The following is a 13,071-nucleotide window of genomic DNA, read 5'->3' as shown; positions in this document are numbered from 1 at the left end:
CAATGCTGCTCTGCACTAGAGGTGTCACCCCAAGAATCGTGTTTGCTGTATCGTGTGGTTCTCTGTGTTGCTGTTTCCTTGGTCTCTTCTATTCAGGTGCAAGAGCTATGATGATACATGAAATAATAAACCTGTGAGATTTTTCCGATCAAACGGCAGCACGCACAGGCATCGGTATCAAGAGTTCAGCTTTCTTCTGTTCATGAAGTGTCTATTGATTCTGTACGCCGAAGACTCCATGCAGCCAAATGCATCAAAGAGCCTTGTTGTTTACCCCCAGACCAAGTCAATTCTCTCGCCTTTCACTTTTGAATTGAACCACTCATAGATTTCAACTTCCTGTTGCATCACTTTAGCTCCATCAAGGACACCACTCTTCCCTAATCGCTCTGTCGCAAACTGTAACTCCAAGGTTGCCAAATTTCTTGCGATACACGCTCGGCTACCTACCCCAAATGCGAACCAATACTTTGACATCGCTTCCGTCGGGTTTAACCATCTCTCGGGCTTGAAACTGCGAGGCTCGGGGAAGACAGTCGGGTTGAAATGTAGCTCATAGGCCGAGCAGCCGACAACAGAGCCAGCAGGGAAGTAGGTGGATTTGAAAGTCCAGCCTCCCGTAGGTACAACGTGAGGCAAACGCGTCGGATTGGCCATGCTAATTCGAAGACCCTCCTTGACAACAGCGTTGAGGTAGGGCAACGCTTGGACTTCTTGTGCATCAGAACCAAGGGCAGCATTACTCCTGATCTCTTCCTTTAGTCTCTCGTATTTCTCGGCATAACATGCTAGATTCAGCATGATCGTAGCCAAGTTCATTCCCGTAGAATCTGTGCCCGCAAAGACAAGATCCTTGCACTGCGCTTTGACTTCCGAGTCGCTAAGCCCGGCGGCTAGTAGACGTCCTGGATAGGTCGTTGACTTCTCGGAGGTGTTGGTTACCAAGGCAGAGACAAACTTGTCGACCAGCATCATGCTATCGTCGGTCTCAGGGTCGGGCATCCATTTACCGACGGCCCATTCTAGCCATACGAAAGCGATATTTGGAAGGTAGAAGAAGCGGCCGACCGCTACAAATGCGTCTACGAATGCGCTAACACTGAGCACGGGACCGCGCTCGCTGACTCCATCGTAGTTCTCCCGGAAAAGATGCGTGGAAACTGCGTCTACTGCCAAGCTTCGCGTCAGATTAAGCACGTTGACCGGCCTTCTTGTCTTTGATTCTTCCTTTAGCCGCTCGATCATGCGATCCACGCACCCCCAGATAGCCTTCTCGTTCTCTCTGAGCGCTTTGGTAGAGAACAGTGGGACTACGGCTTTTGCCCTCGGACTCCTGTAATCCGCATCAACCGTCGAGAAGATAGTCTTGTGGCCGTCGATATCAAAATTAGCGTAGCATGCCGCTTTTGGAAACCCTCCTTTTGAAACATAGATTGCAGGTATAGCATCCGCGTCGCTTATGTCAATTTCATTGGGTGCGACACGCACGTACGGGCCGTACCGTTCGTGGAGCTTGTGAATTGTGCTTGCTTCATCCCCGATATAAGCGTGATAATGGAGGAATATGCTAGTCAACCTGGGTAACAATGGTCCTGGAATGTGAGATAGCGGGTGGAAATAGACGCGATATATGGAACGAATGAACAGGAGCAGGAACGGTGCAAAGAATAAGGTCACTGTGGGGTAGGCTGCGATAGCGCTGATAAAGAAGCTTTGGAGCGCCATCGAGATGGTAATTGAGAGTAAGGCTACATTGAAGCTCTCGTGCTTATCATCTTAATTATATAGGTCGTGGTTGGTTGAGTCACCATCGCCGTTAGTGGGGTGGCTATCAACGGCGATCATGGTCGCCGCCACCTTTGCGCCCGAACCCGAGGCCACAGTCTCATCTTCAACGTTCTCGCTAAAGCATCTTATCCTACTCTGTATCGCAGATTTTTTGGGGGGACTATCCATAGATCTCTTTGGATTACGCTACTCAGTAACGTACAATGACGTCATGTATAACCACGAACGTACGCACGGGAAAAGATTAGAGAAAACGTAGGAAATGCTCGATTGCAGCGAGAGGCTTGTATAGTCGCTAAATTTATCAAGACTAAATGACGGGTATATCACGGCAAAATGGTCGCTCTGATCATGTTACTGTCGATCTACTTTCCTTTTGCCCTAGCATTAGACATCAGCCTAACTCCTCGACACTACGATTAGCCCTTAAAGCCAGCTCATGATAAGCGTATCAAGCATTAACACCTCCGTCTATATATTTGCGGCATGCAAGAGTTACGAAAGCATCGATACTGCACTCGAGGATGGATACCGAAATGAATGTTTAGTTCCTATTATTCACTGCTTGGTTGACATAGCATGAACGTGGGTCGTTATGCAGTAAGGTAAGAAGGCAAGAGAGCCACAAGATGTTTCAATGACCTAGAAAGTCCAATAATCCACACCCTCTTCGACCCCAGATTCGTCTGGCGCTAATGTGTTCATTCATTCGGGGATATCGCGCGGTGTTGACAGTATCTGGCTTCTCTTCCTAACGTGAAATTTAGACTTCAAGGACGACACCTGAACTTGTGTTAGCTTCATGAGAGGAACAGGAAGTACACAAACTACTTACTATCCACGTCGTTGTTGTAGACGGTCTTGGTGTTATTGTTCTTGAGGTAGCAGTTGCTGTCAACCCAAGTGACGGCAACACATCCTGGGAAGATGGCGCACTCATCCACACACTTTGTCATGGTATCAGTTGACTTGAGAGCGATGTCTCCGCCATAGTAGTCATAGTTGCATTCGGCGATGAATGACTTGCTGTTGGTAAGGTACCTACACTTGTCGTTGGTGGGGCAGTCAATCACCGTAGTGCACGTCGAAGAGCCAGGAGCTAGCTCTGGGTCGGTCGGAGCCTTGAGTTCTACGCCGGCGTTTACGTTGTTGGAGCTGTAGAATATGTCAGAACAGTTTTAAGAGGTACCGATGCGCTAGCGATCGACCCACGAGATTCGGGCAGTTCCAACGGGCTTGCCAAGAAGGTAACAGAAACCATCTTTCATATTGAATGCAACACAACCGGAACGTCGAGAGCAAGCATCTCCGCAGTCGACGAACGCATCGGCCTAAATTGATGTGAGTACTTCATCGGGACTTCTTTTCGATTTTGATTCACCTGCGCAGCGTCAATGACGGGGCCGTTGTAGTCGGTTGCACAGCTGAGCTGGAATACAGCACCGTTGGTGGAGGTTGATACACAGCCGTTCCATCGAGGACATGTTGGTGTAGAGGGGCAGTTTCGCATCTGGCGAGGAACCAGTGTGGAAAGCGCAGCGGTGGCTGTGAGGAGTATTCCGTGCTACTTGAAGTTCAGTATAGATTGCAAACTTGTGGACGCATGAGAGAAGAACACCCTGTGATTGTCAAAGAAAAACCATACAACTGGTTCAAACAAGACAGTCATCCATTTGGGCGAAGTAATGTGCGTTGTAGCTGAAGCATACGACAGTTGCGACTTACCATTTTGGATAGTAGTGAGTGAAGGCTAGGTTGGTCTGGGAGGAAGGGAAGGAGGAAATGATGAAAGAAGAAGAGCTGCGTAGATGCCTTTGGATAAACTTGTCTCTCGTGGCTGAACCGTATAGTGATGTGGGCTTTGTGACGATGAAGGCGGGGTTTATGGGGTTGATACCATGGTTCGATGCCACCTATAGCAAATGACGGGTCTCCAAATCCGAAAGATAACAACAACCAAACCCCCGCGTATTCTCTTGATTACAACGGTTGGAATTTTCGAAGAGATGAGACCATGGAGATCCAACATGCCACATTAACATGAGCCTAGGCCTTGGGTAATCTTATAGCTGCAACAGTGCAGCCAACAGTTCTCATTTCTTTTCCACCGAGCCTCCATTGCTCCACGTACCAGTACCATACCATGTAATTGGCCTCGAATAGTCAAGCGTTCGCCCGTCTATGACATATGCCCAACGAAAGTATTCATTTACCCTTTTGTCAATTGGCCGATCCCATTTGAAGGAAGCCGCAACAAGCCCACCTTCGTAGAACGTACGATCGCGCTCAACGTCGTTTACTAAAACACTTATACCGTTAACTCCGATCGGGTGTACATCATACGAAAATGTCGCAACGGTCCCCTCGGTATCGGACTCGATAACAGCATTCAGTATCTTAGGAACGACCGAGTTGAACTTTGCATCATCGCGAAGTGCTGCAGAAGTCTGCAGAACAGAGTCAAAGTCCCAACGCGCTATTCCATTGATAAAGAGGCCCAATAGAATGCCTTGGTAGAGCAAGGATGGCCGTGTCTGGAGGCTGGTTCCGGGCAGCAACAGCATCGCAAGAATGTAATGGTGGATTCTCAGATTGACACCTGGTATAACCAAGCATATTAAGATGCTGGTAACGAAAATTCCGTACAAGCCGAGGTATCGGAGCAGGCGGCCTTCGAGCCAGAAGTAGTATACTTGACCCACAATGATTACTGCCAGTACCACAATAATTACGGCCAAGGCTATCTTCGCCCCCGGTTGTTGTTCCAGATCGTGTGCCGTAAGTCGCGATATAGGTATCCAATCAAAGGTGTAATTTGATAACGCCCCAATCCAGAATCCACCAAGCCAGAAGATTGCTTTCTCAAACTGAGCAGTCAGCCCAGACAAGGTTCGCTTAATGACAGTAGAGTACAACACTACTGCTACGAACATTGCCGGTAAAAGTCGTTTTGCGAACATGGATATGTGATCTGGCAGTACAGTGGTACTGTGATACGATGCCGATGGTGGATCAGAAAAAAAGCTCACATGGGCGAATATGAGAGTAAAGATTGGAAAGAAGATCTTTGGCGATGTGGAGAATATAGCAAGTACGGCAGTAAATAGAATCGAGATGGGAAGCAATGCTGATCGAGGATCAGAGATGGCCTGGAAGCTGTCATCGAAAGCCAAAGAAAAAGCTAGCGGAAAGTAGGAATCGAAAGGCAAGGATTCGATGCCGTGGCGCTTAGTACTGGCAAAATTGTCATAGTTGCCAACGAGGGTTATACGACCAGCACCACCTTTCTGATCATCTACGATCCCAGCATGGATCGCTGAGCCACAGATGAAACTATCTCCACGATAAACTTCTGTGCCGATGACAAGAGGCCGATAATTTACTTCAAGCGGCCCAACAACGTGCGGATTCAGGATCTGCACACCTCCACACTTTGCTGGACACTGGAAGGCGAGAGAATAGTCGCTGAAGGGCCGGCAATTGATTCCGTCGATACCGCATTCGTTCTTTCGTTTCCAGAGTGTATCTGTGCAGTCGAGGTTGAGCACACTGTTGCCGTCCCCATCTCGAAGCGGTAATTGGGCAGTCAGAAACCATATGAAAACCAGGAGCCACACGAGCAGCACGACAGCGAGCGAAATAGGGTTGTTGAGCCTGTATGCTTCAAGCCACTGTACTGGGCGCGCTTGAACCGACGGGAAGATCGGCTGTATGGATTGGACGCGAGGCGGCTCTGGACTGCGCAAGAAACTCAAGAATGTGTGTCGACTGGCACGCGTAGGTGGCATATAATCCTCAAAATCCAACTCTTCCCTTCCTAACAGGTGGGCTTCTTCATCCGTGTTTGCCGCGCCGGATACAGGGTCGCCCCTCTCCTCATCATGGTGGTCATCGTCTGATCCATTTTGTAAAGACATGAGCATAATCACCTCCGGCGCGTAATATATGCATAAGAAATATCGTGATGGTCATTATGGACTGGGGCGAGATATTGAAGCATCAGTATTTTCTCTAAGCTTTATCGATAAAAGCATTCGTATCTACAACCTCGCGCTGGTGCCTCAATTTTCCACTGAGCACATTGTTGAATGATAACGTAGTAGCAGTGGTACTTCAGATATCAATCTCCTTAGTAGCACTTTTCAATTTATCGTTACACAGTCTGGTCTTACTTTAGACGCGCGTTGTGCACCTCCAACTATGCGTGACCCCGTTTCCTCAACACGCGTTCCTATTACCCTTTCACATAGAATGCTTGTATTTAGTCGCTGAAACTCTGGTCTTTTCTTTTTCCCGTATTGCGAGAACAGGTCCATGACTGCGAGTTGAGGAATGAATCCAAATGTCTTCGACTCAGGGGCACAGACCAAGACCTTTCGGTGCTCTCGCGTTTGTACCAGGCTGAACACGTCCCAAACGTCCCAAATCCAACGCTCGACGTGCGCACAAATTCCCGAGCTCTGTACTGCCATCTAAGCACCCAATTTCTCACTGTAATGGACGTGCTGCAATCCTACCTCCCTCAATCAGAGGGTCTGCTACCTAAATGGCTTCTGATCGTACGTTCTGCTCTGCAACCTTACAATTGTCACCTTTACAGCGTCTCTCCAATAGGCCAGCTAACAATCTCCGCAGGTCTCTCTGATCTCCATCGGAAACAGCATCCAATGCTACTCCACGCTGTCCTTCACCTCGCGCGTCTACAACCCTACTCCAATTGACCCACCACCTACCACGCCAAAACACGTAACTGCTCTCTCTTCACGCACGTTTGGGACATGGACCTTTTTGACGGGCGTGGTACGTTTCTACGCTGCCTACAACATCAACAACCCTAGTTTCTACCAATTGGCTATCGCCACTTATGCCGTAGCATGGGGACACTTCATGAGTGAATGGTTCGTGTTCGGGACGACAAGATGGGGAAAGCCGTTGGCTGGACCGGTGATGGTAGCGACTTCAAGTCTGATCTGGATGTTCATGCAGTGGAATTTCTACGTAAAGGCTTAGAGAGACAGGGGGAAGAACACTGGGTATTGATATAAAAGATGGTGATGTAATGTTAATCTATACACGGATACCTTGATGCATGGAATATTCTCACACGACCTAGATCGAGGGCATGTCATGGTAGGGTCGGAGCATGAAGAGAACTAGAGTTCCCAACGCGAGCTACGTTGACTAGAAGTCATCACGATCCAGTACAAATAGCAATGGACTTTTTGACCCGCCTCGGTGGCTTGTTTGACCACTCGAGGACTTTCATTGATCGTAGCTGAAGAAACATACATGGCCCATGGGACTCCGATTCCTCAACCCTTGATGCCGAGTTTTGACGACCATATCGAAAACCATCACGCTCCGCCTCAACCAAGTTTCTTTCCGTTGTTGATCATGAACCGTTACACCATCCCTTTTCTATGCACTTAGAACTTGTTGAACTGCTTAGCAGCCTTTCCCTTTCGGGGGAGGACACGGAGAACGTTGAAACGGACGGTCTTGGAGAGGGGCCTGCACTGGCCAACGACGACCTGGTCACCGGGCTCAGCACGGAAAGCGGGAGAAACGTGTGCGGCGAGGTTCTTGTGGCGCTTCTCGTAACGGGAGTACTTGGGGATGAAGTGAAGGTATTCACGGCGGATGATCAAGGTGCCTGCACTGCGTTAGTCCCCATTGCCAAGCGTTTTCTTGTGGTGCTGGCCGAGCCCTGTGTGCGCTCCAGACCTGGGTATTCACGTACGGTGCATCTTGGTGGACATGACAGTTCCGGTCAGGATACGGCCACGGATGGAGACCATGCCGGTGAATGGGCACTTCTTGTCGATGTAGGTACCCTCAATGGCGGTCTTGGGGGTACGGAAACCCAGACCGACGTCCTTGTACCATCTCCTGTTGCGGGTGTTCTTGCGGGGTCCGCCGACCTTGTGGTTGAGGAAGATGTGAGGCTATCGCATCGCATTAGTACCGTGTGTGCTGGGAAATCGCGAAACGGGCGTCTAGTACCTGCTTCTGGAAAGCGCGCTCCGACTGGACACTATTTCGCAATCAGCATTTGTCGACAGTCTTGTTCGCGGGTTCGCACAACGTACGTGAGTTCGGTCGCCATGGTTGCGGGTCGGGTGGTATTGTCGAGCTTTCGATGTTGCTGGACACAATTTCCACTCTGACTTTCGCTTACGCTTAGCAAGTGTGGACGACAGGTTTCTCCGGTGCCGAAGCCTAGCGCCGCGCTAGTCCCGCCAGCCTCGGCAGGGCCTAGAGCGAAGCCAGGCGAGAAGTGAGAAGACAGTCGCGACGACTGACAGAGCGTGCGAACTTGGGTGCTGCAGCCGCTTGCGTTTCTTCCTTGACCTCACCTCCCCAACCACCAACCTCTGGTCACTCTAGCATCCGCCCATCATGGCAGGCATCCTCGAGCCGTTTGGTGTTCACATCGATGCGAGCAACTCCTTTGTGCAGGCTGCCGTTTATGGCTTCTTGCTTGTCGGCATTGCATCCTTCGCAGCACCCATTGTCAGCACTGTCCGGGTTCTCCTGAGCTTGTTCGTGCTTCCAGGAAAATCGGTATGCAGCCTTTCCACATGACTCTACCACTTGCCCAGAGCATACCTAACCCCCCGCCAGCTTAGCACCTTCGGACCCCGCGGTACCTGGGCACTCATCACTGGGGCTTCAGACGGCATTGGCAAGGAGTTCGCCCTCTCCCTTGCAGCAAAGGGCTACAACCTCATCCTCGTCTCGCGCACGCAATCCAAGCTCGATGCCCTCTCTGCCGACATCACCTCCAAGTATGGCCCCAAAATCGCCGTCAAGACGCTGGCCATGGACTTTGCGCTGAACAAGGATGCCGACTACAACAACATGAAGAAGCTCATCGAAGGATTGGATGTCAGCATACTGGTCAACAACGTCGGCTTGAGCCACAGCATCCCCGTGCCATTTGTCGAGACACCCAAGCAGGAAATGAACGACATCATCATGATCAACTGTATGGCTACGCTACGCGTCACGCAGCTTGTTACCCCCGGCATGATGTCTCGCAAGCGTGGCCTTGTCCTCACCATGGCATCCTTTGGCGGTTTCTTCCCCACGCCCCTCCTCGCAACCTACTCTGGCAGCAAGGCATTCCTACAACAGTGGTCCACCGCGCTTGCTTCTGAGCTTGAGCCCCATGGCGTATACGTTCAGTGCGTCCAATCCCACCTCGTAACCACCGCCATGTCCAAGATCCGTAAGACATCCGCCCTTGTGCCGAACCCCAAGCAGTTCGTAAACGCCACACTGAGCAAGATTGGAAGAAGTGGGGGTGCACAGGGTGTGGCTTTTACAAGTACGCCATACTGGAGTCACGGACTTATGCACTGGTTTCTCTCGCGCTTCTTGGGTGAGCGCTCGGATACTGTAGTCAAGGTGAACAGGGGCATGCACGAGAACATCCGGAAACGCGCGCTCCGGAAGGCTGAGAGGGACGCCAAGAAGCAATAAGATGGCGCACAGCTATCAACGCAGTAAAACGTTGAACCCATTGGATATACTATCTATACTTGCCTATATGTGCGCCCATACAAAAAGTCCTTACCTTTGATTCCCATCACAATTCACCTCACACGAGCCGAGGAACGAAGCCGCTACGAAGCGACATGAGACGGCTCTCACCACCTTCCACCCCTCGTATGTCGATATAATGTATAAACGCACAAAGGAACAGTTCTTCGTCATTTTTAGTGAGCATGGATGGAAACTTATGGATAGTACCGGAAGTACACTACGCATTCAAACAACCAAAAGCTTTGCGCCATGCTATAGCCTCAAGGATATAATTACAACGCTTGCTCCGCCACTCAGAATAGAAAACTCTGCAACTGGGTTCATATAATCATAAGAAAATAGCCAACAACCCAAGCATTGCAACAAGATATGATGCCTAACGTCGTTTTCGCGCCTCTGACGGCATGCCTCTACGACGACTTGCCGTAAGCCTGGTCAACTTCCTTCTGGTATTGCTTCAAGATGCCCTTGCGGTTGAGCTTCTGTGCAGCAGTGGTGAGACCCTGATATGTTGTTAGCATGTTGTAGGTTTACTTGCGTGTCGCATTGGTACTTACGTTCTGTGGTGTCCATTCCTCGTCTGCCAATACAACACCCTCAATCATCTCGAAGGCAGCCAGGCCGCCCTTTTGACCGGCTTGCTGTAATTGCTTGAGCACAGCAGAGTTAATCTTCTTATCGTGAACTAGCTCCTCCAAAGAGTCGCCACTGACACCTTCTGCCGATGCAATCTTCTTGAGTTGCGGTTCGGTAGGCACGATAATAGCGACAGGCTTCTGACGGTCTTCCGCAGCATAGACACAGATGTTGGCAACAATGGGCGCTGAGCGGTAGACAGACTCGAGCTTCTCAAGCGCAATGTACTCTCCAGCGAGCGTCTTGACCAAATTCTTCTTACGGTCGATGATGCGGATTTCACCGTTGGCATTAAACTCTCCGACGTCACCAGTCTTGAACCAGCCGTCGTCGGTAAACGCCTCCTTGGTCTCCTCAGGCATGTCCAAGTAACCGTCCACAACACCACCACCACGGATCCAGATCTCTCCCTGGGGTGGCTTGTTAGTGGAGAAGTAGCCGGCGTCTGCAAAGTCGACGAGCTTCATTTCGATTGAACCAGGCATTTCGCCGAGAGCATGCTCGTTCCAAGCCAAGGGGTCCATGAGCGCACCCATAGCGCAGGTTTCAGTCAGACCGTATCCGCTGATCATGGGCGTAATGGCGATAGAGATGAAGCGCTGGGTTTCCTTCGCGATGGGTCCACCACCGTTCATGCAAATTCGGAGCCTGCCACCGGTGGCTTCCTTGACCTTGTTGAAGACGATGGCGTCAAGAATACCACTGCCAGGTAGTCCGGAGCCAAGAAGAAAGCCCTTGGCAGCGTACGCACCCCAGAACATGTTACTCTTGACAGCGCCTCCTGCCTCAACCTTGTTGATGATGCCTTTCTTGATGGTTTCCCACACCTGAGGCACACCGACCATAACAGTCGGCTTCAGCTCACGGATGTCACCGGCACAGTTGCGCACCGACTGGTCTGAGAGCGTCCTGATGGTTCCGTAACCCATAGTACCGCCCCAGTAGAGTACGGCATTTTCAAAGACAAACTCGAGAATATGCGCGGCGGGAAGGTAGGTAATGAGAACATCGCCTGGTCCGAGGTACTTGCCAACGATGACGTCGACACCAGCAACTAGAAGCTGTCAGTAGGCTGTTAATGATTTTTGAGGTCTGTGACATACTAGCAGCAACGACGTTACGGTGCTTGATCATAACTCCCTTCGGGGTACCTGTAGATCCGGACGTGTACATGATGCAAGCCAGGTCGTCGGCCTTGGGTGGGATGGGTTCTGCAGGGCTCTGCTCGCCCATCTTGACCAGCTCGTCGAAGCTTATGACCTTCAAGTGCGGGTGGGCCTGGGTGAGGGTGTCGATGTCCTTCTGCTTGGGGTCGTTCTTGGTGCAGTACACGACAACTTGAACATCCTTGGCCTCCTTCATTGGGTTGACGAGCCTGGGCAGTAGCTCTGGGTCTGTGAACATGACCTTCGCGTTAGTCTGGAGCATGGAGTGCTTGAGACCCTCTTCTCCCAGTGTATCGTATGCGGTAACAATGGCCATGGATTGGGAGATGGCGCCTGGAATCATAATTAGTTGTTGCTTTTTGCATATATACACGCGAGTACTTACCATGTGCGGACGCAAGCCATTGCATGCTTGTAGCGGCGAACAGATGCAGCCTGTCCTGTGGGTTGAAGCCGAGCGACTTGAGTCCCGAGCCTACCGAGAGAGCCATCTTCTCGAACTCGACGAAGCTCTTGTACTTGTACGGGCTGAGCTCGAAGTACTGCCACTTCTTATCTACTTCCTGCTCCTTGCCATCGACCATCTTCTTGACCTTCTTCGTCTCTTCGTGTACGTTGACGATTTTGCGCGCACCGACTGCCTTTGCGTTTCCGAACTTGGCGGCTGAGTGTCGCAGAACGTCGTACAGTGTGGCTACGTTGTCGTGGGGCTTCATTATCAGGCCTTCTTTCGCAGCCAGGTTGCGGCGCGGGACCGTCTCGCCTTCTACCTTCTCTGCATTCGCAGCTTCGCACGTGTAGGGCCCCGACCGGTGCATTTTGGCCTGGGGCATCAGCTTCTTGAGGTCTTGCGGCATCTTGGCGACTCTGGGGTGGGAGCTGTCCAGAGCGACAATCGTGTGTGTTGAGCGTGGGTATATGTGGGGGTATAGGGCAAAGGGTATCACAAAAAGTGCCAGCAGCAGCGAGAGGGTATAAGTAGAGTGTGTCGTCGCCAGCGGAGAATGGCGGATGTGATGAGGTTGGTGTGTTGGGGAGCTTATGCGCTATGTTATGCTCAAGTCGCTAAATCGACTTGCTTGGGCGGCCGAGCTTCTTAGGCAATGACCTCACTAAGCCACCGCAAGCTCTGGGCAACTGGGGCTAGCCGCTTCTCCACTTCTTTCTTGTCGAACGAGATGCGACTGAAGATCGACAACGCAGCACACATCGCAAGGTTTGCCAGGTCGTGTCAGCCTCCTGTCGTCTTGCCTGGACGTCGTTTGTGTGTCTGAAACCTGCTCGACGTCACTTGTCGTCCAAGTGCAGTTGCGCCCGTCTTCAGCTGGCCAAGCAAGCCAGAGACTCTTCCAAGCCGCGCAGCATCCTTCTGACGCTGTATTTGGCTTGAGTGCCAACCTTCACCAGGCACAAGGCTCGTGCGCATACTCGCAACCCGCTGTCGCCTGAGCGTTGCCAAGATGCGGAGTCTCATCACGGATATTCTGGCAACGGAACCTATCCTGGACCCTGAAGAAGGTATGTAAGACGCCCCTGGTATCCTGGAATCTCACCATCGAATCACAACACTACGCTGGTCCTCGGCTCATCGTACTGCTCTTTCCTTGCGATTCGCTCCTACACATTTCTAATGTGGAAAATATCGAAAAACAACAAAGTGGTCATCATCAATACATCACTCATCAAATCATGCAGAAGCCTTCGTCGTGTTCTCGCAAGATATCCCTTCTCAGTCACTCGGTTTCATCGATTCGCAAGACCCAACCCTAGAGATTACGGTGGCGGGCCATGATCTGGTCATTCATCACTCAAAGGGTCTCTTGACCTCAAATCGTAGCGAGGGGACTACTGGTGCTAGTAAGTTCTGCTGTGATGATCTCCGAGGTCATGCGTTGTCCCAGCCTTTCTCAGAACCCAGCTGAGTCTGGCTTTC

The 13,071-nt window shown here is 51.0% G+C and overlaps 7 protein-coding genes across 7 annotated transcripts; 2 read left to right on the top strand and 5 right to left on the bottom strand.

Moving 5' to 3' along the window:
* Window positions 1-270: 270 nt before the first annotated feature.
* AA0111_g1918 (hypothetical protein) lies at window positions 271-1,725 on the bottom strand (the record flags this gene model as incomplete). Its single annotated transcript, XM_028647631.1, has 1 exon — window positions 271-1,725. The coding sequence occupies one exon, from the start codon at window positions 1,723-1,725 to the stop codon at window positions 271-273; it is 1,455 nt and encodes a 484-aa protein (XP_028510937.1).
* An 826-nt stretch (window positions 1,726-2,551) lies between these two features.
* On the bottom strand, window positions 2,552-3,056 carry AA0111_g1917 (hypothetical protein; the record flags this gene model as incomplete). The annotated part of the gene is made up of 3 exons (XM_028647630.1): window positions 2,552-2,571; window positions 2,624-2,943; window positions 3,001-3,056. The coding sequence occupies 3 exons, from the start codon at window positions 3,054-3,056 to the stop codon at window positions 2,552-2,554; spliced, it is 396 nt and encodes a 131-aa protein (XP_028510478.1).
* Window positions 3,057-3,881: 825 nt separating this feature from the next.
* Window positions 3,882-5,705, bottom strand: AA0111_g1916 (hypothetical protein; the record flags this gene model as incomplete). The annotated part of the gene is made up of 1 exon (XM_028647629.1): window positions 3,882-5,705. The coding sequence occupies one exon, from the start codon at window positions 5,703-5,705 to the stop codon at window positions 3,882-3,884; it is 1,824 nt and encodes a 607-aa protein (XP_028510939.1).
* A 579-nt stretch (window positions 5,706-6,284) lies between these two features.
* On the top strand, window positions 6,285-6,798 carry AA0111_g1915 (hypothetical protein; the record flags this gene model as incomplete). The annotated part of the gene is made up of 2 exons (XM_028647628.1): window positions 6,285-6,347; window positions 6,424-6,798. 2 exons carry the CDS (start codon window positions 6,285-6,287, stop codon window positions 6,796-6,798), a joined length of 438 nt encoding a protein of 145 aa, XP_028510480.1.
* Window positions 6,799-7,214: 416 nt separating this feature from the next.
* Window positions 7,215-7,894, bottom strand: AA0111_g1914 (hypothetical protein; the record flags this gene model as incomplete). The annotated part of the gene is made up of 4 exons (XM_028647627.1): window positions 7,215-7,441; window positions 7,529-7,733; window positions 7,792-7,822; window positions 7,878-7,894. 4 exons carry the CDS (start codon window positions 7,892-7,894, stop codon window positions 7,215-7,217), a joined length of 480 nt encoding a protein of 159 aa, XP_028510481.1.
* Window positions 7,895-8,187: 293 nt separating this feature from the next.
* Window positions 8,188-9,273, top strand: AA0111_g1913 (Very-long-chain 3-oxoacyl-CoA reductase; the record flags this gene model as incomplete). Its single annotated transcript, XM_028647626.1, has 2 exons — window positions 8,188-8,352; window positions 8,413-9,273. The coding sequence occupies 2 exons, from the start codon at window positions 8,188-8,190 to the stop codon at window positions 9,271-9,273; spliced, it is 1,026 nt and encodes a 341-aa protein (XP_028510482.1).
* A 473-nt stretch (window positions 9,274-9,746) lies between these two features.
* On the bottom strand, window positions 9,747-11,995 carry AA0111_g1912 (Long-chain-fatty-acid--CoA ligase 1; the record flags this gene model as incomplete). Its single annotated transcript, XM_028647625.1, has 4 exons — window positions 9,747-9,839; window positions 9,894-11,026; window positions 11,076-11,471; window positions 11,524-11,995. 4 exons carry the CDS (start codon window positions 11,993-11,995, stop codon window positions 9,747-9,749), a joined length of 2,094 nt encoding a protein of 697 aa, XP_028510483.1.
* Window positions 11,996-13,071: the final 1,076 nt, after the last annotated feature.

The sequence above is a fragment of the Alternaria arborescens genome (genome assembly GCF_004154835.1).
Source record: "Alternaria arborescens strain FERA 675 chromosome Unknown contig_3, whole genome shotgun sequence".
Lineage (NCBI taxonomy): Eukaryota > Fungi > Ascomycota > Dothideomycetes > Pleosporales > Pleosporaceae > Alternaria > Alternaria arborescens.
Note: the sequence above shows the minus strand (reverse complement) of the source record. Positions and strands in the feature narration are given on the sequence as shown.